Source organism: Aspergillus nidulans, chromosome II (assembly GCF_000011425.1).
Source record: "Aspergillus nidulans FGSC A4 chromosome II".
Classification (NCBI taxonomy): Eukaryota; Fungi; Ascomycota; class Eurotiomycetes; order Eurotiales; family Aspergillaceae; genus Aspergillus; species Aspergillus nidulans.
In genome coordinates, this window is record NC_066258.1 from 2800003 (window position 1) to 2823705 (window position 23703).

At 50.4% G+C, this 23703-nt stretch overlaps 13 protein-coding genes across 13 annotated transcripts, besides 1 other annotated feature; 7 read left to right on the forward strand and 6 right to left on the reverse strand.

Moving 5' to 3' along the window:
• Positions 1-23703: part of a sequence feature (contig 1.62 526..201480(-1)) that runs on past both edges of the window.
• Positions 230-2076, reverse strand: ANIA_10470 (DNA-directed DNA polymerase delta subunit POL31; the record flags this gene model as incomplete). Its single annotated transcript, XM_656369.2, has 5 exons — positions 230-528; positions 588-1545; positions 1594-1725; positions 1792-1975; positions 2033-2076. 5 exons carry the CDS (start codon positions 2074-2076, stop codon positions 230-232), a joined length of 1617 nt encoding a protein of 538 aa, XP_661461.2.
• On the forward strand, positions 3147-4044 carry ANIA_03856 (uncharacterized protein). Its single transcript, XM_050611397.1, has 2 exons — positions 3147-3630; positions 3690-4044. The coding sequence occupies exons 1-2, from the start codon at positions 3155-3157 to the stop codon at positions 3826-3828; spliced, it is 615 nt and encodes a 204-aa protein (XP_050467431.1). The 5' UTR covers positions 3147-3154; the 3' UTR covers positions 3829-4044.
• Positions 4665-5705, forward strand: ANIA_03855 (NAD(P)H-dependent flavin oxidoreductase; the record flags this gene model as incomplete). The annotated part of the gene is made up of 1 exon (XM_656367.1): positions 4665-5705. The coding sequence occupies one exon, from the start codon at positions 4665-4667 to the stop codon at positions 5703-5705; it is 1041 nt and encodes a 346-aa protein (XP_661459.1).
• On the reverse strand, positions 6054-7719 carry ANIA_03854 (taxilin; the record flags this gene model as incomplete). Its single annotated transcript, XM_656366.2, has 5 exons — positions 6054-6659; positions 6710-6953; positions 7005-7186; positions 7218-7492; positions 7581-7719. The coding sequence occupies 5 exons, from the start codon at positions 7717-7719 to the stop codon at positions 6168-6170; spliced, it is 1332 nt and encodes a 443-aa protein (XP_661458.1). The 3' UTR covers positions 6054-6167.
• Positions 8497-11714, forward strand: cym1 (pitrilysin family metalloprotease cym1; the record flags this gene model as incomplete). Its single annotated transcript, XM_656365.1, has 2 exons — positions 8497-8870; positions 8939-11714. The coding sequence occupies 2 exons, from the start codon at positions 8497-8499 to the stop codon at positions 11712-11714; spliced, it is 3150 nt and encodes a 1049-aa protein (XP_661457.1).
• Positions 12438-13878, reverse strand: ANIA_03852 (uncharacterized protein; the record flags this gene model as incomplete). Its single annotated transcript, XM_656364.1, has 2 exons — positions 12438-12746; positions 12802-13878. The coding sequence occupies 2 exons, from the start codon at positions 13876-13878 to the stop codon at positions 12438-12440; spliced, it is 1386 nt and encodes a 461-aa protein (XP_661456.1).
• ANIA_03851 (protein N-lysine methyltransferase family protein) lies at positions 14209-15345 on the forward strand (the record flags this gene model as incomplete). Its single annotated transcript, XM_656363.1, has 2 exons — positions 14209-14681; positions 14748-15345. The coding sequence occupies 2 exons, from the start codon at positions 14209-14211 to the stop codon at positions 15343-15345; spliced, it is 1071 nt and encodes a 356-aa protein (XP_661455.1).
• Positions 15935-17068, reverse strand: ANIA_03850 (uncharacterized protein; the record flags this gene model as incomplete). The annotated part of the gene is made up of 2 exons (XM_656362.1): positions 15935-16810; positions 16856-17068. 2 exons carry the CDS (start codon positions 17066-17068, stop codon positions 15935-15937), a joined length of 1089 nt encoding a protein of 362 aa, XP_661454.1.
• ANIA_03849 (putative 2-hydroxychromene-2-carboxylate isomerase) lies at positions 17835-18671 on the forward strand (the record flags this gene model as incomplete). Its single annotated transcript, XM_656361.1, has 4 exons — positions 17835-17909; positions 17981-18080; positions 18131-18414; positions 18468-18671. 4 exons carry the CDS (start codon positions 17835-17837, stop codon positions 18669-18671), a joined length of 663 nt encoding a protein of 220 aa, XP_661453.1.
• On the reverse strand, positions 18697-19145 carry ANIA_03848 (uncharacterized protein). The gene is made up of 2 exons (XM_656360.2): positions 18990-19145; positions 18697-18941 (listed from the first exon to the last, which is right to left on the reverse strand). Exons 1-2 carry the CDS (start codon positions 19120-19122, stop codon positions 18820-18822), a joined length of 255 nt encoding a protein of 84 aa, XP_661452.1. The 5' UTR covers positions 19123-19145; the 3' UTR covers positions 18697-18819.
• Positions 19589-20561, forward strand: ANIA_10469 (oxidoreductase, short-chain dehydrogenase/reductase family; the record flags this gene model as incomplete). The annotated part of the gene is made up of 3 exons (XM_656359.2): positions 19589-20080; positions 20143-20297; positions 20347-20561. The coding sequence occupies exons 1-3, from the start codon at positions 19656-19658 to the stop codon at positions 20559-20561; spliced, it is 795 nt and encodes a 264-aa protein (XP_661451.2). The 5' UTR covers positions 19589-19655.
• On the forward strand, positions 20731-21960 carry ANIA_10480 (GTP-binding protein; the record flags this gene model as incomplete). Its single annotated transcript, XM_050611398.1, has 1 exon — positions 20731-21960. One exon carries the CDS (start codon positions 20731-20733, stop codon positions 21958-21960), a length of 1230 nt encoding a protein of 409 aa, XP_050467432.1.
• Positions 22160-23599, reverse strand: ANIA_03846 (ornithine decarboxylase). Its single transcript, XM_050611399.1, has 2 exons — positions 23309-23599; positions 22160-23258 (listed from the first exon to the last, which is right to left on the reverse strand). The coding sequence occupies exons 1-2, from the start codon at positions 23568-23570 to the stop codon at positions 22216-22218; spliced, it is 1305 nt and encodes a 434-aa protein (XP_050467433.1). The 5' UTR covers positions 23571-23599; the 3' UTR covers positions 22160-22215.

The window sequence follows — 23703 nt, forward strand, 5'->3', positions numbered from 1 at the left end:
CTATGGACCTGTTGTGGCGTTTAGGAGCATTTTTGTTCCTGAGTCTCGTTTTCTGGAGTATTTGTTAGTGGGATGGAATGCTGCGGTGGAAATTGGATATTTTCGCAGTCTTGGCGTTTGACTCCGTTTGAGGATGAAGTTGCTCGGACGGGAATCAGTACAATGCCAATAATCTAGGTGCCAACATTTCGCTCATGAACTATTTATTCGTTTAGATGCTATGCACGTATTATAGTTTCTCCTCCTTCCCCGCGAAAGTCCCAAACCTGACTACTTCTACCCCCAGCGTTTCGGTATCCACCAAGACAAGCTCACCCGTTTCCCGGAACTTGGGAAGCGAGATGAGGCGAACGGTAGGGACGGCTGCATTCTGCGCCGTCCCGCCCATCTCTGTGTCTTCGCCGTCCGGTCTCAAGGGCAAGTCTCCCTCAATAACGGCGGTCTTGAATTGGGGCTGGTTGCCCGCGAAGAAGAGGTGAGGGCAGGACTCCATGACGAAGGGGTCGTGCGTTTGGAATGGATAGGACCCTTTGTACGTGTCATTAATGAATATTAGGAGACAATGGGGGTAACAATGGGCAACATACATAACGTATCTGGGGCCGTGGGGACTCCACACCTCCACCGCAGCATGGCCTCCATGACCCGTATTCTGGCCTCTGTATCCCCGTTCATGTCGACATTACCGTCCTCATCGGCGAAATCCAGGTACCGGAGCACGTCGTCCACGTTCTGGCCGCTGCTGCCCCAAAATCGCCATCCCTCTACGTCTCCCTCCCAAGGATTCGTCACGCTGTCGAACCAGCCCGGCTCTACTTTGTCTTCTCCGATTGGCGGTGCGGAACAGTATGCCCTTGACCGAGGAAACATCGCCCGGTGGATTGGCTGTTGGGGCAGGGCGAAATTCGCTGGGTCGCTCTCGCCTGGCATAAGTGTAATCGGTATGCTAGGCAGGAGCTCTGCCAAGAAGGAATCCAGTTGTGTAATAGGTGATGCGTTATACGCTGAAGCGTCATATCCGTACTTCTTCTGGTGCGCAATCTTTTTCGCCGGTACTCCATCCGTTGCCGGTGCTGCCTCGATGGTGCTCGCGCCGAGTGAGTTCCCGGCGATGATCAACCTCGTAATCCTACTAGCATCTGGCGGAGAACCCTCTTCGCCCTTAGATGATCCCGTGTAGCCTAGAAGATAGTCTGTCAGGAGCTCAAGGGCGAGGGTGTCACTTGAGGTCCCCGTTATTCCAAGGCCGCTGACCATTGCAATTTTTCCCTTCTTCGCTTCTTTGGGTGCCTTCGCTTCATCTCTTTCCCACCGCCGTGGTTGCCGAGCGAGATCAGGAACCTTGATATCGATCGCTTCAAAATCTCCATTTGCGTTTTCTGTCCCAAGCACCGCGATAATTACCCCTGTCGCTAGTTGAACTGACTGAAGCTTACTTCCTGTAAGTCGCAGTCGTCCGGACTCGTCTTCCAGCATGATCTCCGTTAGCTCTGGGTGTGCGGGATCTTGGTAGGTTCGTCGAGGGGGAGGCGCTGATGTGAAGTTCTGCCAACTGTCAGTACGTGCCTCACGAGGGTAAACCGGTCAACTTGCATCTTTTGCAAGGTCATCAAGAATATTGGGTTTTAATGGCATCTCCATATATATTGTGCCCGCAACCCAGCAAAGCTCTCCTTGTCGGACATCCAGTACTCGTTCCACGCGACGGGCATGTTCTCCTGCAATCTGCAATCCACAAAGAGTCAGTACACAGGAAACGGCGGCAGGAACCAAATGCGAGGGGCTTTGTACACTGAATCCTTCCCAGGCCTCGACTGCAACCGCCTCGACCGCTGGTTTCAGCTTCGCGAGCCGCAAGAAGTACATATCTCCATATTGCTGTTGGTATTGTCGTTCCTGACCGGGAGGAAGTCGGAAGGTATTCAAAGGATTGTAGATGGAGGAATTTCGATGTGAAAGCTCATATTGTTGTGTGCTAGGAGTGGTTTGGAGTTAACGAAGCACGGCGAACTCAGAATGCGGAGAAGCGCACCTTGGAGGACGCAGGAATTCTTGTTCTGAGGAATTGGCAGCCATATTCTCAGGTCAATTTCTCACCGGCGCAATGACTGCATCGACTATGTCGCGGAGTCAAACACTTTTCTCGTGCGCTGCTGGTCGACTGATTGTTGCGGACTCGAGACTGGCGGGGACGCGGAAGACGCGTCTTTTGGCGTTCTGCCATCATTTCCGCTTTTGGGTCACTTTCAGCTTTTCAACCACTCCTTCGATGCAGCAGTCTATGCAATAACATTCACAGTAAGATATCAAAATATTATAAGAGCACCTGCTTTGCCTTTTGGGCTACTGGTTTCAACAATGTTTTGGCGCCGCCAAACAGCCTACGAGACGAAGCGCAGTGGCGTGCAGACCTACTTGGTAGTTTGGAGCACTCTTGAGCAACCACTATGCAGTTCCAAGGACCGAGATGCTTATTCGTACATCGTTGCTGCCCTTGTACCTCAGAATGTTACTAATGATCAGGAGCTAATCTCTAACCACCTCCGTCTTCTCGCTAGCAGAACGGCCAGGCAGCAATTCACTGATATGCGTCATCCCAGAGCACCTTGGCCACCGATTGTTCCCCTAAAACTCACAAAATGCGGCTGATTATGATGTACCACGCTCGCCGAATGGATCGCAACTCAGAGAATGAGTGATGGCGGAAACTTCCATCAGCAGGGTACGGTATCTGAATTGATATAGCGAATCTAAGTACCACGAGTGAAGGGTATCACTCCTCCATATAACTGGATGTGAGATTCTCATTTAAGCACAGCAGTGCTCAGCCTACTCAGTTAGAAATACCAGGCATGGATGCGTCTAATGCCATCCATCCCTTTCAGATGCCTTACCCCCTCGCTGGGTCTCGAACCCTTACCCGCATGCCCATACCATACAAATCTATAAAGTTTCCGAATGACTTCAGCAAGAATGGTAAGACCAAGGTCTTCCATTGGCTAGTACTTGTTTAATATTATATGGCATTTCCCACAGACTCGAATATTCAGGCGCCGTAGAGAGAATGGCCGAGGCCATATTCCATCGAGAGTATGCATTCGACTCTCATTCTGGGCATTAAACATATTCCACAATTTGCCAAAGAATTTGGACCATGAGTCCCTCATATCTTTGTGTCGCGCCTCAAAGGCTCGATTCATTCACCACTCATCTCTTCCACTATTGGCGTTCTAGGACGCGGACAGGACCACGGTCAATCCGAGATATCGCCTGCACGTCCACAATGAAGTTCAAGGTTTTCCATTTATCGACCACCGGCTACCTCATCATCTTGAATCTGTCATGCATTATCGTCTCTGCATCCAGCTTCGAATCTTTGCTCCGCGGCCTTCACCCCAGCGTTCTTACCCGCAGTTTACCGGGCTCTCTTGCTTTTGTTCCAGGAGAAGCTATTGGAAATTACCAGCCTCCACCAGGGCCCATCCATTATGGCCCTTTGCCGACGACTGACCCCGTTAGCTCGGAAGCGCCTGCGATTGCTTCGGCAGCTGCGAATGCAGATGGTAACGACATTGGATACGGGTCAAGGCGGGCCATGGCTGCGACCGAAAGCCCTGACGCTGCGGACGAGTAAGTCATCCTTGATTATGCCTGCAATGCTACGAATGAAGTTTAATGGTCGCTGCTAGGGTAACAAGTCGTATCCCCTCTGTGACGGAGATGGATGCGATGATAGCAAAGGCTCAAGCGGCATCGGCGAATAAAGGCGTGGCGTGGCCATCGATGGGCTTGATAGTGCCGATACTCGTGCCTTTCCTACAGTTATGACAGAAACACAGAATATTGCGCCGAATACTCCGCAACGTCTCCCACCGGGAAAAGACGTGGCTAGAGATGAGTTAGCAGGATTTTTTGGTATGACTGGACGTACCAATTATATGTACAGTTACCCATCGCCACTAGATATTATGTACATCGTTCACATTATTCATGGTCATTCATCGTGGTCGATTACGTTCATACACCGCGATCGATAAAGCTTCACAACGGAAACTCATAACTGAAATGGGCCTCAATTCTGCACATTTCATTGCATCTCATTGCATCGCAAGAATATTACACAGAAAGCTGTGTTTGAAGCCGAATAGACCTAAACTCGGACAGTTTGCTCAGCAAGCCGTAGGATCTAGGAGAGACAAGAGTGGGCGGTATTAAACAGTGACACGTTAAGCCACATCTTCACCAGTGTACGGAGGCGCATGCCCAAATCCAACTGCTGGCCGAAACAAAACTGCGAGTGTGAGGCCGATACGAGGCATTAGTAGAGTTCAGAAGTTGGGGCCGAGACAACAGCAATGTGAGCCTCGGTCCGTTTCCCCGCATTTCCAGCAGCTGTCCAGCTCTCCCTCCTCTCTTCATATGCACTAAGTCAGCTTTGAATAGCCGATTAATTACCACGGGAAAAGGTTTTATACTATTTATCTACTAGGACTTCCACTGTTCTTCGTTCCCACCTCGTCCTCTTACCTTTTAGACCCAAAATCCTGTCAGGGGCTTTCTTAAACTACTGCAAACTATAAAAGCAGGAATACAAAGGTAATCGCGTCTACCCGTCGAACTTCTAGCTTACTGGATACTAAAATGATCCAGATTCTACCGTTAAAATGTCAATCACAACCCCTCTTACTAAGCTCCTCAACATCCAGAGCCCCGTCCTCCTAGCAGGGATGGCGAAAGCCTCTGGGGCGCCCCTCGCAGCTGCAGTCTCCAACGCTGGAGGGCTTGGCGTGATTGGTGGGCTAGGCTACACGCCCGAACAAATGAACGAAATGCTCACGGAACTCAAGAGCCTGCTCAAGGACAAATCTCTGCCGTTCGGTGTCGACCTTGCTCTTCCACAGATTGGCGGCAACGCACGCAAGACAAACCATGACTATACGGGTGGAAAACTGGACGAGCTAATCGATGTGATTATCTCGCATGGCGCGAAGCTGTTTGTTTCGGCTGTTGGAGTTCCGCCGGCACATGTGATCAAGCGGCTGCACGAGGCGGGCATCCTCATTATGAATATGGTGGGAGCGCCGAAACATGCAGAGAAGGCGTTGAAGGCGGGGGTGGATATCATTTGTGCGCAGGGTGGTGAGGGCGGAGGTCATACGGGTGACATCCCGTTTTCTGTGCTGATTCCCGCGGTTGTGGATACGGTGCAGAAGTATAAGAGTCCGTTAACGGGCCAGACGCCGCTAGTTGTTGCGGCCGGAGGTGTTAATGATGGGCGGAGCTTGGCGGCGGCGTTGACATTAGGTGCGTCTGGTGTGTGGGTGGGTACGAGGTTCCTGGCGACGGAAGAGAGCGGCGCGAGTAAGTTGCATAAGCAGGCTGTTATCAATGCGCAGTATGGTGAGACGAAGAGAACGCTTGTGGTGTCTGGAAGGCCACTGCGGTTGCTGCCGAATGATTATATCAAGGAGTGGGAGAAGAAGCCTGAGGAGATCGCGAGGTTGACGTCTCAGGGAATTGTGCCGATGGAACATGATTTCAACAATGACAAGGAAGTCGATCTGCCGTTCCTGATGGGTGATGTCTCGGGCATCATTAAGGATATTAAGCCTGCTGGAGTGGTCTTGAAGGAGATGGTTGAGCAGGCGGCGGATGTGCTGAAGCGGACTGCTGCTCTTGCTTCAGGTCCTGCGAGCAAGCTGTGATGAATCTGTCAGTTTGGTCGGTACGTGTCTTCCATCTTGTGGTTTCAGGTCTCCTATTCAATATGGATAACTGTATATATTAAGCAAAGCTATGGTCCACATAAATCAGATGCGTCTTTAGCTAGATAGCACGTACAAGTACATAAATCATAAAGTACCATAGCAGGAATCGTCCCCAGTAGCAGAGCGTAAGTGCAAGGCGGCATCGAGACGGACAGAATGCGTCCAACAATGTCAGCCACAAGCCAGGGGATGGATAAGCACCGTTCGCAACAGGCGGCACCGAACGAGGATCGTGTATAGCGAAAATGTAGATTCCAAAATAAGTGCACTACGTTGACAGCTGTCGACAGGCATTTTTTGTTCATTGAGCCTTAAGCTCTGCAAAATCGCCGGATACTAACTGCAATAATACCACTCCCTACATTGCTAGAGTAGGCCCCCTTTTATCTTGTCCAAACGTTAGTGGCATCCATTCAAGACAGCTTTCCCATTAGCTCGCGCCTCCAGAAGGCTCGGTGGTGGTGGCGGCCCAAACACTGGCTTCTCTGGCTGCTGAGGCATGGTGTGATCTCCGCTGGCGCTCTCGAGCTCATACTCTTCGTCACTAATACCCTCCTCATCCTCTTCGTCTTCGTAGTCCTCCTCATATTCGCTCTCTGTTCCTTCATCATCGCCATCCAAATCCACAGCTAGACCCTGACCACGGCCCTGAGCTTGCATCCGCCGACATAGCGCTTCGAGATGGTGGCTTTTCTTCCGCCATTTGTCGAGTTCTTCGTGATTTCTTGTGCGTTCCTCAGCCATTTCCAGTATGTTACGATTCGTCTGATCGTGCTTGCGAGTTAGAGTGAGATTCTCCTTTTCTAGCCTCTTGGTCTTTTTCGACATCTCCTCCATCTCTTTGCGGAAAGTCAGGAACAGCTCGTTACTGTTGTTCAAAGTATCCTCGACCTGAAATATTATTATTATCGAGATTCAGAAGTAGACGCAACCCATCATACCTGTTTGAACTTTTCCACATAGATATTCAGCTGACTGCGCAATTCCGATTCGGTGTGCGAAAATGTAGACACCTGAGAGCTCAGCGCGCGACAGCGAGCAGCCTCATTTTCCGCTGCACGACGCTGTTCTTCATACTTGGCGGTGAGACACTGGATTTCAGCATCCTTGCTGCGTAATAACGACTTATAGTGTAACTCGCGCATCTCGAACTTTTCACCAATGGTCTTAATCTTGGCTCGGAGACTACAAAAGATATGTCAGGCAACGCGCAAAAACCGAGGAGCTACGACTTACGCTTCGTCCAGGTCAATGTCGATTTTCTCGCTTCGAGGATTACCCTTCGCAGCCATCACATCTTGAATGTCGTACAGAAGAGAGTCGAGTCGCTCATTGACAATCGCGCGGGCCTTCTTCTCGTTCTCCTCGAGTTTCTTATTCTCGTCCTGCTTGCCCAAAGATGGAACATTAGCCAAGTGCTAATGATACCAGCCATATTTGTAGACCCACCTTGACTTTTTTATTTTCTTTAGTCAGTTCTCGACAAAGTTTCTCCAGTTTATCTTTCATAGTGACGGTCTTGTTCAACTCCGATTTTCCTTTGTCCTGGTCCTTCTGCAGCTGATCCGCCCGCTTTTTACTCTTGGCATAGTCACGGTCTAGTTTCTTCATATCGGCCAGAAGCTCGGTGTACTTCTTATGGACAGTTTCAAGGCGGGTCATTGGGGATTCGATATTGGTCAAGAGCTGGTTGAGGTCCCTAGTCGCCTTCTTCACTTCCCGTTCTATAATCACATATTGTTAGCTTGTGTTGCCACGCAATACCTGAAGAACCCCACTGTCACAAGCGGAACACCGGATGTGAACACGCACCGATTTCCTGCTCCTGGTCTTTTTCTCCCGCCGCATCCTGCTCTAACTGCGAAATTTTGGCGGCGAGAAGCTTGGACGTCTCGTTTGGGTCGGCGACCTTCTTCCCCTTGTTTTTCTTGGACATGGCCGTAGTCGACATAGTCGATGAGTCCACTTCGTAGAATGTCCAGCTGGCGTCAGGTTGCGGGACGTCCGGCAGAGGTCGCGTGGTCGATCCTTGGAAAGAAAAATGCGAACGAAACGGTGTGAAAGTGGTGAGGCGTTTAATGTGTGACCGAAAATTAGGAAGCCACGTCGACAACCAACGTAAGAAAGATCCGTGTAAGCAATGCAGCTTCTGGTAGCTACCAAGGCACAGCGTGATCAACGGTAAGTCTTGAATTCCACACTTGCAGTGAGCGGAGTACCTTGGACTTCTAGGCTCGCAGAACTCGGAGCAACCGGGTCTCCGGATCCTACAGCAACCAAGTCCTGCAAAGCCGACAAAAAAGTCCAGAAACCTAACAGGAGTTGTCGAGACCTGGTGGAGCGAAAACCAACTGGCGAGTAGCAACGAGTCAAGAACAGTCGGTCGAGGACTTGTTGGAGAGATCGAATCCAATCTCGCAAGTCGGAGGGGGTGACTAACACTAGCCCGATTCGGAAGTATATTCTTGGCATTCCTCGCTGTTTGTCATCGCAGCCGAGTTCCCGACAGCCAGCCTCGATTTTCCTACCATCTTTCTCTCTCTCTTTAGAATTAGACGGCGGTTGTTTGGAAGCAAATATTGATTGCCTTACGTCTGCGCTATTTGCTCACATTTTAACTAATTGCTTTGGTCCCGGCTGGACCGGTGCCAACTTCAACTCGGCATCAATAAGTTGTGCTAAGTCGTGCTCTACGTTGACTCGAATCATTTTATCACATCTCTACGATATGCTCCGGTCATACTTGCACCTAGGCAGGCATCGAACGCCGGCTTTTCGCCAGCCACTCGGACGATTGCTAAGACCAACCGCGTCGATACTGCAGTATGCTCAGTCTCGGACGCTCGCTTCAGTATCTAGCTTGGAGAGCTTGCCGGAGGTGGGAGACCAGCTCCATGGGTTTACAGTTCAGGAAAAGAAACAAGTGCCGGAATTGCACCTTACAGCTATCCGTTTAAGGCATGACAAAACCCACGCGGATTACCTGCATATCGCACGAGAAGACAAGAACAATGTTTTCGGCATCGGTTTCAAGACAAACCCTCCGGACGCCACAGGTGTGCCCCATATTCTGGAGCATACCACTCTCTGCGGCAGCGAGAAGTAAGTCGCTTCATTTCAGGAAATCTGCGCCAGAAATGACTTGATGCTGACCTTTTGGCCTTTTTTAGATATCCTATCCGCGATCCGTTTTTCAAAATGTTACCGCGGTCCCTCTCAAATTTCATGAACGCTTTTACTTCGTCCGACCACACTATGTATCCGTTTGCCACAACGAATCAACAAGATTTTCAGAACCTCTTGTCGGTCTACCTAGACGCCACTATGCATCCTCTGCTTAAAGAGGAAGACTTTAGGCAGGAAGGATGGCGTTTGGGACCTGAGGATCCCCGTGCAATCCAAACTCAGGAGGGAAATCTGAAGCCTGAAGACATTCTGTTTAAGGGTGTTGTGTACAACGAAATGAAGGGTCAGATGTCAGATGCGAACTACTTATATTGGATTAGGTTCCAGGAAAGCATCTTTCCGGCCATCAATAACTCCGGAGGAGACCCCCAACATATCACGGATCTGACGCACAAGCAACTCGTGGAGTTTTCCAAGAAGAACTACAATCCCAGTAATGCTAAGATCATCACTTACGGCGACATGCCTTTGGCCGATCATCTGAAGCAGGTCGGTGGCGTCCTAAACGACTTTTCGAAAGGGGCTGTCGACACAACGGTGAAGTTGCCCATTGAGCTCCGAGGCCCCATAAATGTGACTGTCCCGGGACCAATCGACACTTTCGTAAGTGAAGACAGACAATTCAAAACATCCACTTCTTGGTACATGGGCGATATCACGGATACTGTCGAGACCTTTTCGGCCGGCATCCTCTCGTCCCTTTTGTTAGATGGTTATGGGTCTCCCATGTACAAAGCTCTGATTGAAAGTGGCTTGGGCTCCTCGTTCACTCCTAACACGGGACTCGACACTTCTGGTAAAATCCCTATTTTTTCGATTGGAGTTACAGGTGTGAGCGAGGAGCAAGCTCCTCGGGTCAAAGAAGAGATTCAGCGAGTCCTTCAGGAAACTCTTCAGAGGGGCTTCAACGATGAAAAGGTCCAAGGATTTCTCCACCAGCTGGAGCTTGCTCTGCGTCATAAGACAGCGAACTTTGGCCTCGGTGTTATTCAGAAAACCTTCACCTCTTGGTTCAACGGCTCCGATCCTATGAAGGAGCTTGCATGGAACGAGGTTATCAATGCCTTCAAAAGTAGGTACGAAAAAGGAGGCTACTTAGAGGCGTTGATGCAAAAGTACCTCATCAACGATAACTGCCTGACTTTTACGATGGTTGGTACCCCTTCATTTAACAAGGAATTGGATGATAAGGAAATGGCGCGGAAGGAGAAAAAGTTTGAGCAATTAACTCAGCAACATGGTTCTGTTGAGAAGGCTGTGACTGAGCTTGCTAAAGCAGAGCTGCAGCTGCTTGAAGTTCAGGAAAAGGCCCAGCATGCTGACCTGAGCTGTTTGCCGTCTTTGCGTGTGGAGGATATTTCACGGCAGAAAGAGCACAAGCCAGTCCGCGAATCTAAGGTCGAAGGCACAGATATTGTTTGGCGCGAAGCTCCAACCAATGGACTGACCTATTTTCAAGCTGTGAATGCCTTCGCCGATCTTCCTGATGATCTCCGCCTGCTCCTGCCACTTTTCAACGATGCAATCATGCGGCTTGGAACACCAACTAGGACCATGGAGCAGTGGGAAGACCTGATAAAACTCAAAACGGGTGGTGTCTCGACCTCGAATTTCCATACTACATCGCCAACAGAGATGGGCAAATACACTGAGGGACTTCAATTTTCTGGTTTCGCTCTGGACAAAAATGTCCCCGACATGTTGGAAATTCTCACAGCTCTCGTTACTGAGACAGACTTCACCAGCCCTTCTGCTCCGGCCATGATCCAGGAGCTTTTGCGGCTGACTACCAACGGGGCATTGGATGCTGTTGCAGGAACTGGTCACCGATACGCTCTAAACGCAGCTGCTGCCGGTCTTTCTCGTAGCTTCTGGGCACAAGAGCAGACCTCAGGTCTAGCACAGCTGCAAGCTACGGCGAATCTCCTGCGTGATGCCGAAACTTCTCCAGAACGCCTAGCCGAGCTGATCGAAAAGCTTCGTCTCATTCAATCATTCGCTATCTCGAAGACATCTGGTCTTCGTGTTCGCCTCGTCTGCGAACCGGCCAGCTCGACCCAGAATGAATCTGTTCTGCAAAGGTGGGTTACTGGACTGCCTAAGGTCCCGTCGCCCACGTCCCAACCTCAAAGGTTTGACTTGAGCACACCTTCCAAGAAGGCGTTCTATGATCTACCTTACAAGGTTTACTATTCTGGTCTGGCTTTGCCTACCGTGCCATTTACACACTCATCCAGCGCGACTCTGAGCGTCCTTTCTCAGCTTCTGACGCACAATTACCTCCATCCTGAGATCAGAGAGAAAGGTGGCGCCTATGGTGCAGGAGCAAGCAACGGTCCGGTCAAGGGATTATTCGCATTCACCAGCTACCGCGACCCCAACCCTGCCAACACCCTCAAGGTCTTCAAGAACAGTGGGGTCTTCGCGCGTGACCGGGCTTGGTCAGACCGTGAAATCAACGAGGCTAAGCTTGGTATCTTCCAAGGACTCGATGCCCCCGTTAGCGTTGATGAGGAAGGATCTAGATACTTCCTGAATGGTATCACGCATGAGATGGACCAGCGCTGGAGAGAACAGGTCCTAGACGTCACCGCCAAGGACGTCAACGAGGTTGCGCAGACCTTCCTGGTAGATGGCACCCGGCGGTCTGTCTGTCTCCTCGGTGAGAAGAAGGACTGGGCCGAATCTGAGGGCTGGGAGGTCCGCAAGCTCTCTATGAATCCCAATGGTTCCAACATTCCCTCCGGTGATGCCGCATAAGCTGCACCCTTCCTTTCTCTCTAACTCCCCACTCGTCCTCATATGCTATATACAACCCTGTGTACCGCAATGTACCACCAATGCTCTAACGAAACATGTAAAATAGATCATCTTTGTACAATATCCCATCTCTCTGTGTCATACGTACTCTTTCCCATCTCTTTTTGGCTCCAACCCATACAGCATCTCTCACGCGCAGAACAAAGAACAACCCGACCCATCTTCAATCTCGCCTACTTCCATGGTCGAACGATGGGTCAAACGTCCAGTTCTACGGACAAGCGCAATATCAATGCGGAATGTGAACCCCCGCGGTACACTTCCCTCCCCCGTTTTTCAGACCCGCTCTGGTTTCCACATGGTAACATTCTGTCAGCCTAAGCAGAGCGGACTAAGAACGCGCGGACAATCATCCTTTGTTCTTGGAGCGATGGTCGGGAATTAGCAGGTTGAGTACGATATTACCGTAGTACGTTAAATAGGTAGTAAGGTAAAGTAAAAGTCATAGAGAGACAGGGCAAGCATTGTGCAGACTCCATTAAGTAGAATCTTCATATCATAAAATCATAACCGTAACCGAATCGATCTGTACAGAAAGGCAGGTAGAATGAAGTAAGTTAAGTGGTATCATGAGTGAATGTTAATTAGTTTCCTGAACGTGCGCACTCCAGAATTGCCGGCAACCCTGTGCTCTGAATAAAAGCCCGCCCTGACGCTCATACCTCAAGTTGTATCAGTATTATGCGTGGAGCTTGAGGCGCCAACATCGAGTTCAGGCGTTGGTTCTACGTGCGTAAGCGGCACATTCGAGTTTCGAATTTGGTCAACCTGGAAGGGAGAAGTGGGTTCATCAGACTCGGGCAAAGGCGGAAATGGTTCTGTTCGTAAATCGGATTCCGATATTAGGTGTTCTTCGGATATTACGGCATTATGGTGATGGACTTCGTTTCGAATTTGCGGTTTGGGAGGGTTGTCGGAAGCGTCAGCTTCTGAAGGTACACCTGCAGATGGAGATGGAGGTATGGAAGCGATCTGGGTAAGTTAGCTCAGATACTCCATACTTGCTATCAGATATTGGCGAACATACCCTAACGTCTTCAATACTGATTCCACGGCTCAAAGCTAACTGTCGTGCAGCGAGCCGTTTCCGTACGATTTCCATCTCCTCTTCCCTTGCAGCCTGCTCCTCCTCCCTCTTGAGATCCTCAATTGAGACTGGCATGTCGCGTGAAACCTCCACATATGAACTCTGAGGCGACCGCATTCTGCTGGTTCGCTTTTTCTTTTTCTGCTTCCCTGAGCTCTTTGATGATGTGGTAGGTGCGATACTGAATGTGCCCGACGCAGACCTCATGCTCTCAGGCTTACCTCCCTCCTGGTCGTCCGACTCTAGCCCTGTTCCTCGGCGAGTAAGCGCCATGGCGAATTCATCGTCAAGCGGTATCGCATCTTCTTCATCGCTTGGAAGGAGATCACCTCGGGAGCTGAGCGAGTTCGCCGTTTCACGCGATGATTGTGTAGAGCTTCGGTAACGCCCGTTGCCACCATTAGCCGTCTCTTCGTCCACTTCTTCACCAGACTCAATCAGTGGGCTTTCCTCGTGTACATGGCGCAGCCCCGCCGGGTGCTCCTGCAAGTCAGCAGCAGAGGGTCTGTACTTCAACCCTCGCGCACCAAATCTCCACGGAAACCGCTCGAGAAATCCCAGAAACGAAGAACTTGGAATGACAGTCGGATCATCCCGCTCATCAGGTATCAACAGTCCGCTTTTTCTCCTACTGGCCCGGCGAGCACCATAGCTCATCTTCCTTTGTCTGCGAGGCTGCTCAGAGCTTCCCCGCGCTAACCCGCTCCCTGCCAGCAGACGGTCGAGCTCGTCCGTCCCCCATCCTAGAATCGTATCTTCCACATCCTCGTTATCCCAGTCGTCGTAGAAATCGAAATCTGCGTAACGTCGGCGGCGACGTCGGAGGTGGTCTTCGCGCTTGGGAATGCACGGCGCAGTACATGAGTAAACGCAGTTCCCGATTGAGGTAAAGCAAGGAACAATATAATTGTGGGCAAATGTGTAGATTCCTTCTTGTGCCGTCTCATTTGCGGACTCGAGATTGTGAGAGATCTGGTTGATCGTCTGCCGCACTCGGGGGTCTCTCGGTCGCATCATGGTGAAATGGCGGTTAGTAGGAGCTCTGAACTCCAGACACTGGGAAAGAGAAAGTATGTTCCTTCAACCTCATCCAGGAGGCCCCATATGCAGAATGAGAGCGCCAATTGAGCCAGGCGTTGAAGTTCAAGAGCTCGATATTATTTCAGTCTGTAGATGAGGAGACAACTAGGGAAGGAAACCTGAGACGAGCCTGAGGATGAAGTTCCCGATAAGGCAGCGATGCCACCGTCTTAGTCAGCCCCTACAAGATACACAGCAGCATGCATTGGAATACTTTCATCCACTACATCTTAGACCTGTTTCATAGGTCCCAGACAATCAGCGGGGATGGTTTATTACATTCGTTTCCTAAAGACGCCCCGTCTGCAGAAGCAGAAGGCCAGCTCTGTCTCCGCCTCCGCACTGGTCTGCATCACAACGGATTTGGGCGATGAATTCCTCTCACAAGATGTGGATTTACTTGTGACACTTCATCCTGCCCGCCAGGAGACGAAGATCTTATGCCAGGAACGACTGCAGTGGCATGGGGGCAGGCGGGAAATCCCCATTGCGCTAGGTCCGGTTCCTGCCAACATCTCTCAACAGTCCATGATCATGAAAGTGACCGCAACAAAATCGACGTCTTCAGACTTGCTTGACCAACACAGTATCCCACTGGTAATATCCTGCTGGAGTGCCACGTTCGGAGGACGGCAGTCGCTAGTGGCCGACAAGCTGGTCGAAAGGCGCTTTCGCGTGAACCAGTCCGTGGAACTAAGCATATGGGAGGAAACCGGAAATAGCATTGCACGGCATATTTGGTGAGACTGGACCCTCCAGATTGAACCCCATTTATAGTCTTCTAAGTTTCTGCCTCCGTGCTTCAGGGATGCAGCAGTTGCCTCGGTCATATATCTACAGCAGATGCTCGCAGGACATCCAGGAGTATCTAACCCTGTTTTGCAGAATGCCCTGCAAACTAATCGCAGTGGTCCACTTAATGTGATTGAGCTTGGCTCGGGATGCGGAATTTTTGGCATTGCTCTAGCAGAACTACTGCCCCAGTGCTCCGTCCTACTCACAGACCTACCTGAAGTCGAGGAGATTATCACGAAGAACATCGCAGTTGCCCAGCCAGCGCACGCGTCCAAGATCCAATATCGGCCGCTCGAATGGGGAGAAGAACTGCCAGACGACCTCTTCGGTGCTCATACAATTGATTTGATTCTCGTCTCGGACTGTACCTATAATGCCGATAGCCTGCCAGCCCTCGTGTCAGTGTTAGGTCGACTGATCGAGCTGTCCCCACACGCCATCGTTCTTGTGGCTTTAAAGCGGCGGCATGAAAGCGAGAGTGTATTCTTCGACCTGATGGAATCCGCTGGATTACATGATCTTCACTCGCACCACATGCAACTCCCATCGCAGCACGAGCAGTGGGACGAAATCGAACTACACTGCTATGGTAGACGTTCCCAGCAATGATTCTAGCCAAGCCAGTAATATATACCTGCGATAGTTTACATCAAACCGGCCTCACATAAAACCTGCCGTCCAATAAGCAACCAAGCCTGGGCCGTATATGACATACCGACTACCTAGACGTGGACGATGGAGGCATGCTCACCCGACTGGCTACAGCAGTTACAGCCAAAGATAGTGCACTTGATGCTTTAACGACTATATTGCATAGTAGAAAGTCTATACACTCTACTAATACAGCAAGCGTTTCGCGACTTTCCTGGAAGCCAGATATGCCGTAAGGCAATGAAAGCCGCGCTTTGGATCCTTAGGTTTTGAAGCTATCAGGTCTAAGGCCATCTCTACAGGTTTACATCATGTGTTTCAGGACTAGTTGATACAAGCCTCTTTGTGGTGAGTGCAACAGCTATGGATGCCATTCAGCCCTGTTTGGCATCCGACTTTTATCGCAATAGCACTGTGGTTTTCGATGTAACGGACCATATCATTGAAACTTGAATTCAGCTCTGCTGATCTATATACGCAGGTCTAGCGACGCTGTCAATCACGAACAGTGCAATAATTGAGACAAGACTGAGTATAAAACATATGATCAGACTTTCAGCAGCAATTTGAGCTTCCGACTAGCCCTCGGTGAAGAGATTCGTCGTCTGCGCAGCCGCCGCCATCCTTCAGATTTCGAATAGAATTTATCACAGAGGGATGCTAGTGATGAATTCAGGTCATAATCGTACTTTCTCTTCGTCTGTTGATTAGCGCCGTCTTGAGATCTCGAGGTCGATCTACCTGAGCCGATCCTTCGCAATAGACGTCGTTTGCCAGTTAATGGCGAGAAAATGGGCTCTAATGTAGAGTCGAGGGGCACAAAATCTTCGTCCGTTTTCCTTGGTGTAAGCACTTGCAATACACCCCGGACAACATGTGACAACGTCATTGGATCATCAAGACCCTGAAATATCTGCTTGCTGGCAGTCAAGCTATGTGAGCGTCGCGGGGGTATGACAGCCAGGCCATTCCCAGGATATTTCTCCTCACGTGAGCCAAAGTACTGAATGCCCTGGGTACTTCGCTGCACAAATGCGCTGTAGTTCGGGGCCAGCGTGATTGCACATAGAGGGAGAAACGCCAGCCGCAAAGGATTATCGCCTGAAGATGATGGGCTAAATGACACTTCCGCGCAGAGTGCCCACAAATCCGCGTACAACGAGCACACGACATAGAGACTACCTTCAGCAATGTCAAATTCGTCCATTCTTCTCTGATGACTGACAAAAATGGTATATTCCGGGTCGATGCCGATGACAAGTGACCCTTCTTGAATAACCCATTGTTCCCCCAGTCCCAAGCGGATATCCTTGTATGACTGCAGGCGGGTACAGAATATTGGCTTCTTCTGATGGAAGGGATCCGTCCTTGTCTCAAATGGTCGACACTCAAAGAAGGTTGATTCTTCAGGAAGAGTTGGGTCCTTTTATCTGTTAATACAAAACCAATCATACACTGCCATGCTCACCAGAAGTGGTATTTCTTTATCCGAGTCAGAGTCTTCAAGGATCACGTATGGAGCGGCATCGGTCTTCTGGTGATCCACCAAACGCAAGGAGCCCATCCACAGATCCTCGTCAATATCTCGGTCACTGTTGTTCAAATCCTCGGACATTTCCGGTGACAAGCTACCATCTTGAAACGAGCTGTAGCGCCAGACAGGAGGCCGGTGGAAATACATTGCGTGCCGGCGTTTCTTGCTCACCGAGTCATCTGAAGCCAGCGAGGAATTTTCAAAAAGGCTATCGTTACGCATGCTGTAGAGTGATGCACAGTAAGCTGTAGGTGCGATGATCTGATATAAGAGGACACTAAGCTGTATGCTAACTCTGCAGAGCATTTGATGTGATCTAGGACTAAGGCCAAATGTGCCAGTCAACTAGAACTCAGATCACCTAGGATCGTTGCCCTCCCGCGCCTTCCCTGTACCTCACCATTGCATCGTGGGAAGGTCCGCATGAGTCGCCTGCCAACTGTACCATCACTTCCCTATCAACCAAATGATGCACTACCAATCTCAACCGAGTCAAGTTGATACTACATTTTGGACACGGCGGATGACTCTATAGCATACGAGAACAGTTATCCGTATAAGAACCGTTCGACTAGTCAACGAATGGCCACGGACTAACGCCGAATGTTTCAGGGTCGTTGCAAAACACGGAAGCTTACGCGGTCGTAGCACATATACTGCCCTTGTTGAAGCTCGCCACTTTCCAGTTATAGTTGTTGAGGGCGTTGGAGTGGCGTTGAGCGCTGATAGAATAATCAAGAAAATAACCTCGGTTGCCGGTTAGGACGAATCAACCGTGATGCGCAGCGGGGACGCACTGGGACCCTGCCCCTCAACGCCCAACATCAGTCCGTTTGAAAACATACAATAATAGCGGCCTGGAACACGGATTGGGCTGGTAAGAGCATAGTCCCTGTTGAAGCTCAATTGAGCCATGGCTGCGCCAAAGCTAACTCTGTACTATGACATTGTCAGTCCTTTTGCGTGGATTGCATTCAAGATCTTACGGGTGAGCATTCCTCCTTTATGTACTTCCATGCATGCCATTGCATCATAATAGACCGGTTGACGATTGCATAGGACTCCCGTACGTTCAGCAAATGCGATATCACCTACGTGCCCGTTCTCCTGGGCGGGATACTGAAGGCCACTGGGAATACTCCACCCATTAGGATTAAGAGTATGACGGTCCCATGCTGCAGTAGCACGTCAGCTAACCTGTGCCTGCAGACAAGGATAAATGGATTAATCAAGAGCGTATCCGCTGGGCTCGGTTCTTCTCCATCCCGATAGCAGAAACATCGCCGGAGGGTTTCCCGCCCAATACAGTCACCGTGCAACGTGCCCTTACAGCCATCTCTCAGCAATCTCCTAATAAGTTGATCCCTGCTACTGAGGCAGTATGGCGGGATTTCTGGGTGAAGGGGGACGGCAAGGCAACGCAGCCCGAGGTGTTTGTACCAATTTTTGAGAAAATACTAGGATCGTCGCAGACAAAAGCCATCATGGAAGCGGTGAATTTAACTTATCTCCTTACTACGCTTTTCTCTCAACTAACCGTTTACAGGCGAACGGGCCAGAAATCAAGACGCTCCTGGGCGCTAACACCCAGCAGGCTCTTGACTCCGGCGCCTTTGGTCTTCCCTGGTTCGAATGCACAAACTCCAGAGGCGAGAAGGAAGGATTCTGGGGAATCGACCATCTCGGTCAGGTAGTTGAATTTTTGGGCCTGGACCGCTCGCTGGATCCTGGGTTCCGGGCAGTTCTGTAACAAGATGGACGAATTTCAACGTACGGGAGAGAAAACATCAAATGCATATTCTTTCCCAGACTAACGCTAAACTCATGCATGTCTCATGAAGTCGTGTCCTATTATACATTTAACAGTGAAAACCAATTATCTGACTCCGTTTAATCCGTCATCTCCGCTTCGTGGGGGCAGTGCTTTTGTGTCTTTCCTGAAGAAATTCGGCGATTTTCTCCTTCTCCAAATGGTCGATCTTCTCGCTCTCTTCATCTGGTATGTTGGGCTCAATTCGCTCTGCGAGGCGTTAGCGTGGTCAAGGCAGTATTTGACGGCAATACAAACCAGCATCATTGCCCTTTTCTCCAGAAACGTAGGTCTTGATTGGGTTTACAACATTTTGCTGCGCCCATTCACCGGTTGTGGAAGCCGCAGCGTAAACAGTATCCTTGACCTGTTGAGTAGGATTTCCAGACATTATTGTGAAATCGCGCAATTGGTGTCAGTATCAAGACTTAAGAACATCATAATAGCAATGGGTAATGTGTCTGCCTTAGATGCAGGGACAGACACACGGTGACGTCACCAATGAAATTCCACCAAAAGCGGGGAATTATGGCAGAATCCGCAATGACACTAATCCCCTTTAGCTAGACGGTCTCCGGGTGTTAACTCCGACCATCTTAGCCACTCGTAAGTTTCTCCAACTCAGTTCCTCTCTACAGAATTTGACACTCGCTCTGCAAGCTCTGTATCTGCCGTTTCCTACTTTCAATGAGCTTCATACATAGAGATTAACTTGTGGCTTTTTCTCACGCAAGAAGCTGGTGCCGAAATCCCGTTGATCAGCTTACGCTCACGTGATATGCCGTGGCTACATACTCCGGTTATCTCCATGGATTTAAGGACCGTTGATGGGACTGAAAAATAAGTATAAGTAGCACCCGCAATCTTCTCGTGGTATATTGCAGTATACTGGAACTACAATCCTCGCACATCAGCATTGGCACAATGCCCTTCCCATACAAGCACATCCTCGTCATTGGGGCAACCTCAGGCATCGGCCGTGCCATGGCTGAGCGCTTCGTCGAGAACGGCGCAAAGGTCATTGTCGTCGGTCGTCGCAAGGAGCGTCTTGATGCCTTTGTCTCCAAGTACGGCGAGAACAAGGCGCAGAGCATGGTCTTTGATATCACGCAGACAGACAAGATGCCGGAGTTCGTAAAAGAAATTACTGCAAAGTATCCGGATATCGACAGCGTCTACCTCAACGCCGGTGTTCAGCGTACACACGATTTGACCCAGGAAGGGGGATGGGATCTCGAGGCGTTCAACAACGAATTCCACACAAACTTTACGAGCGCGGTTTCGCTCGTTCATGCGTTTTTGCCGTTTTTGAAACGCAAAGCCGAGACGCAGCCGGCGAGCTTTATCTTGTATGTTTCATCGCTGTTACATTGGATGTTGGGACTATGCGAATAAACTGCTTGTGGTACAGTACCGGAACCAACCTTGCGATTGTCCCTGCGGCTCCGATGCCAGCTTACTCGGCATCGAAGACGGCTCTGAATGTGTTTGTCCTCTCTCTGCGTGAGCAGCTGAAACAGTCGAGCAAGCTCAAGGTGATCGAAGTCTCGCCTCCTGCTGTTCAGAGTTTGTAACCCTTCTCTGCACTCTGATCGAAGACTGACTCAGTAACCAGCCGAACTGCACGACTACATGGGTGCCCACGGCGCCACCATCGGCATGCCACTCGACCAGTTCATCAATGAGGCGTTTAGCGGGCTCCAGAAGGGTCTCGATCAGGTTATTGTCGGAAATGTTGTGGATAATGAGACGTTCCATGATATCGTTCAGAAGCGCCGGAGTTTGTTTGAAAAGTTGGCTGCGGCGATGCGCAGTATGCATGGCAAGTAAAGACCACAGATGCTTCTTCGCGTCAGTCTCTTTTTAGTAATAGTATATATGTATTAGCTAGTTATTAAGTGGAATACGAAATCGAGAATCCCGGTGTACATCAGTGGCAACGGGTATAGGGCCCGTCCCGAACAGGCATAGCGCGCATACAACCTCTTATCGAGCCCCGATGTCTTTCCCCTCTTCCCCTCCATCCATCTCACTCTCGAACTCAGCAGCGCCTAACCTTCCTCTCCCCGCGAAAGTCGAAAAAGTGACGGAAACGGAAAACAGAATGCCTTCAATTCCAATAACAATCCTGACCGGCTTCCTCGGTTCCGGCAAAACAACATTATTATTGAACCTTCTTCCACAACTCCCGAAATCATACAAACTCGCCTTGCTGAAAAATGAATTTGGCGACGTAGCCATTGACTCCCAACTCGCCTCCACTTCCGCCATCTCAGGCGTCCGCGAACTCCTCAATGGCTGTATTTGCTGCAACCTGGTAGGGCAACTCTCTGACGCTCTCTCCGAACTCGAATCAACTGTGGATCCAGACCGGATCATCATCGAGACAAGCGGGAGCGCATTCCCCGCTACGTTGGCGATGGAAGTGAATCGACTTTCTCGAGAATCACCACACAATGAAGACGGAAGCAGCAAGTATACACTGGATGGAGTTGTGTCTGTCATCGACGTGGAGAATTGGGCGGGCTACGAGGACACGAGCTACACTGCGAAGATACAGGCTAGGTATACGGATCTTATCGTGTTTAATAAGTGGGAACATGTGTCAGAGCGACGGTTTGATGAGGTCCTTGATCGGGTTGGTGATCTGGAGGTTCAAACCCCGTGGGTAAAAAGTGACAAGGGGAGGGTGGAGAAGGATGTGCTGCTTGGGATTGATGGGGCGCTGTTTGCAAAGCAGGTTATCGAGAACGGACATGAACATGGACATGAGCATGCAGATGGGCATGGACACGAGCATGGGCATCAGTCCGAGGTAGAAGTTTTGTCTGTTACGCTACGGCAGACCGAAGGAACAGGAGCATCGACAATTGACGTACCCGCGTTGGAAAAGCTCCTCTCCTCAGCTCCCAAGGAAGAGGTTTACCGGATTAAGGGGATCCTGCGCTGTTCGACGCAGACGCCGCTGGCGAGTTCGTCGGATGACTTGGATGTGCGGCCATCGCCTTCAAACTCTAGCGACTCAGCGTACTACATTCTCAACTGGGCCTTTGGGCGATGGACGTGCACGAGCTCGGAAGTTGTGGCGGATGCTGCTGATCCGGCTACAGTTGCGCGGATTACATTTATCCTGGCAAGGTATGAATCGGCGAAGTGGAAGAAGAAGTTGGATGGTGGGGCGTTGGTGCAAAGCGATGGGGCGGAGTTGAATGTTGAGCGCCTTGTATAGATCGGAGGGTTTTTTTCGTGTTGAGCTGGCTCGGCATGACCGATATAGACGTGATTAGAGATAGATGCGAGCGAGACACCGTCGGATACCTAAATGATATATACTAACCATAGAGAAGACTTTTAAAACAGCGATAGTTCAATCAAACCTCAGGTCTACTCCATATCAGAGAGCCTCTTTTCACCAAGGTGGTATTATTGCGGTAAGGACTGACAACGGCTGGTAAACGCAAAACAAAAGCAAACCAAATCTAAGCTAATATTCAAGGAGAGCAGAGGCGCCCGCCTCGCTAGAGATGTAGATCACCTCATGGTTATCGGAGAAGCCGTTGAAACGTGTTGCGCTGCATCGGGTATAGGCACCCATTTCCTCAAAGTAAAGCCAGTCGCCAACGTCCAACAAACCAGGAAGCACGCTGCGCTGGCTGATGACGTCAATACCATCGCAAGTGGGTCCCCAAATGGAATAGGTCACATCTTCGGAGACAGGGCGACCATTAATCTCGGACGCGCAGGAAAGGATGCGTGCTTCTGGGTGTTGGTGATCAAAGATGATGTTCGAAAAGTTTCCATAAACACCATCGTTGAGATAAATCATGTAAGCGTCCTTGCTGGGGTTCTCGGGGTCCTGCACACCGCGGCGCGCAATGATGTTCGCCGCTAGGGTGAACGCTCCACCAACGTAGTAGCGGCCCGGCTCTGCAATTATGCGGATGTTCGGCGGAAAGTACGTTTCGAGAGCGCTGTCAAGGACGGCGGCAAATTTCTCGAAAGTCTCCCCGGTGAACCCGCCACCAACATCGAGAGTGTGCAGCTCGTGGCCGATCTCGGCGGCTTGATCAAAGACCAGGCGAGCATCCTGAACGGCCTTGAGGAAAGCCTTGGGGTCCTCTGCACCAGAGCCAACGTGGAAGCTCACGCCAACGATCTTGAGCTCAAGTTGGTGGGCCAGCTCAAGAAGCTGACGAGCCACATCCAGAGAGGCGCCGAACTTCATACTGAATTGGCACAAGCTGTTTGAGTCGTCGGTGAGGATGCGCAGGTAGAGCTCTGCCTCAGGATAGCAGGCCTTGATCTTATACAGCTCATCGGCGTTATCGAAGGTCATCTGCTTGACGCCAACCTTGGCGGCGTGACGCAGGTACGACTTGGTCTTGCAGGGCTGCGCATAAATGATGCGGCTAGGATCAACGCCAGTCGAAAGAGCCATGTCGATCTCCGCCTTGGAAGCACAGTCGAAACCGTTTCCAAGCTTGGCCATGAGGCGGAGGACCTCGGGATCGGGGTTGCACTTGACCGCTAGTTCTGTTAGCATCAAGTCCTGTTATAAGAAAGCATGGAAGACATACCATAAAAAGGGCGCACACGGCTTAGGTTCATTTTCCAGCGCAAGTGCTGGCGATAAACCTCACCCATGTCTGCCACATAGAAAGCATCTTCTTCTCCAGGAGCGCATCGGTCGGTGTCGACCTCAGCAGCTCGCTTCTTCAGCACATTCAAGACCAGGTCCTTGGCAGCCAACCGAGATTGCGACAGATCATCCGCTCCATGATTGCTGAACTGGTGGATATTATTGACATAAAAGTCGGGTTTGTCATAAAGTTTAGGCATGCACACTTCAGCAGGTACACAAGCAGTCGGTGCCATAACCATGCGCGGCGACGTAGCACGGAATACGACTGGACAAGTAAAGAGAGGGAAAGGTTGGGAGATTTATACGCGACTGCGTGCTAGGGAGGGCGAA

Coding starts and splice junctions, on each gene's coding strand:
- ANIA_03848 (XM_656360.2), bottom strand. CDS start 19,122: ATGTCTGGAAATCCTACTCAACAGGTCAAGGATACTGTTTACGCTGCG. Junction 18,942..18,989: donor AGAAAAGGGCAATGATGCTG/GTTTGTATTGCC, acceptor AACGCCTCGCAG/AGCGAATTGAGCCCAACATA.
- ANIA_03856 (XM_050611397.1), top strand. CDS start 3,155: ATGAGTCCCTCATATCTTTGTGTCGCGCCTCAAAGGCTCGATTCATTC. Junction 3,631..3,689: donor AGCCCTGACGCTGCGGACGA/GTAAGTCATCCT, acceptor GGTCGCTGCTAG/GGTAACAAGTCGTATCCCCT.
- ANIA_03846 (XM_050611399.1), bottom strand. CDS start 23,570: ATGCCTAAACTTTATGACAAACCCGACTTTTATGTCAATAATATCCAC. Junction 23,259..23,308: donor CCGTGTGCGCCCTTTTTATG/GTATGTCTTCCA, acceptor TAACAGAACTAG/CGGTCAAGTGCAACCCCGAT.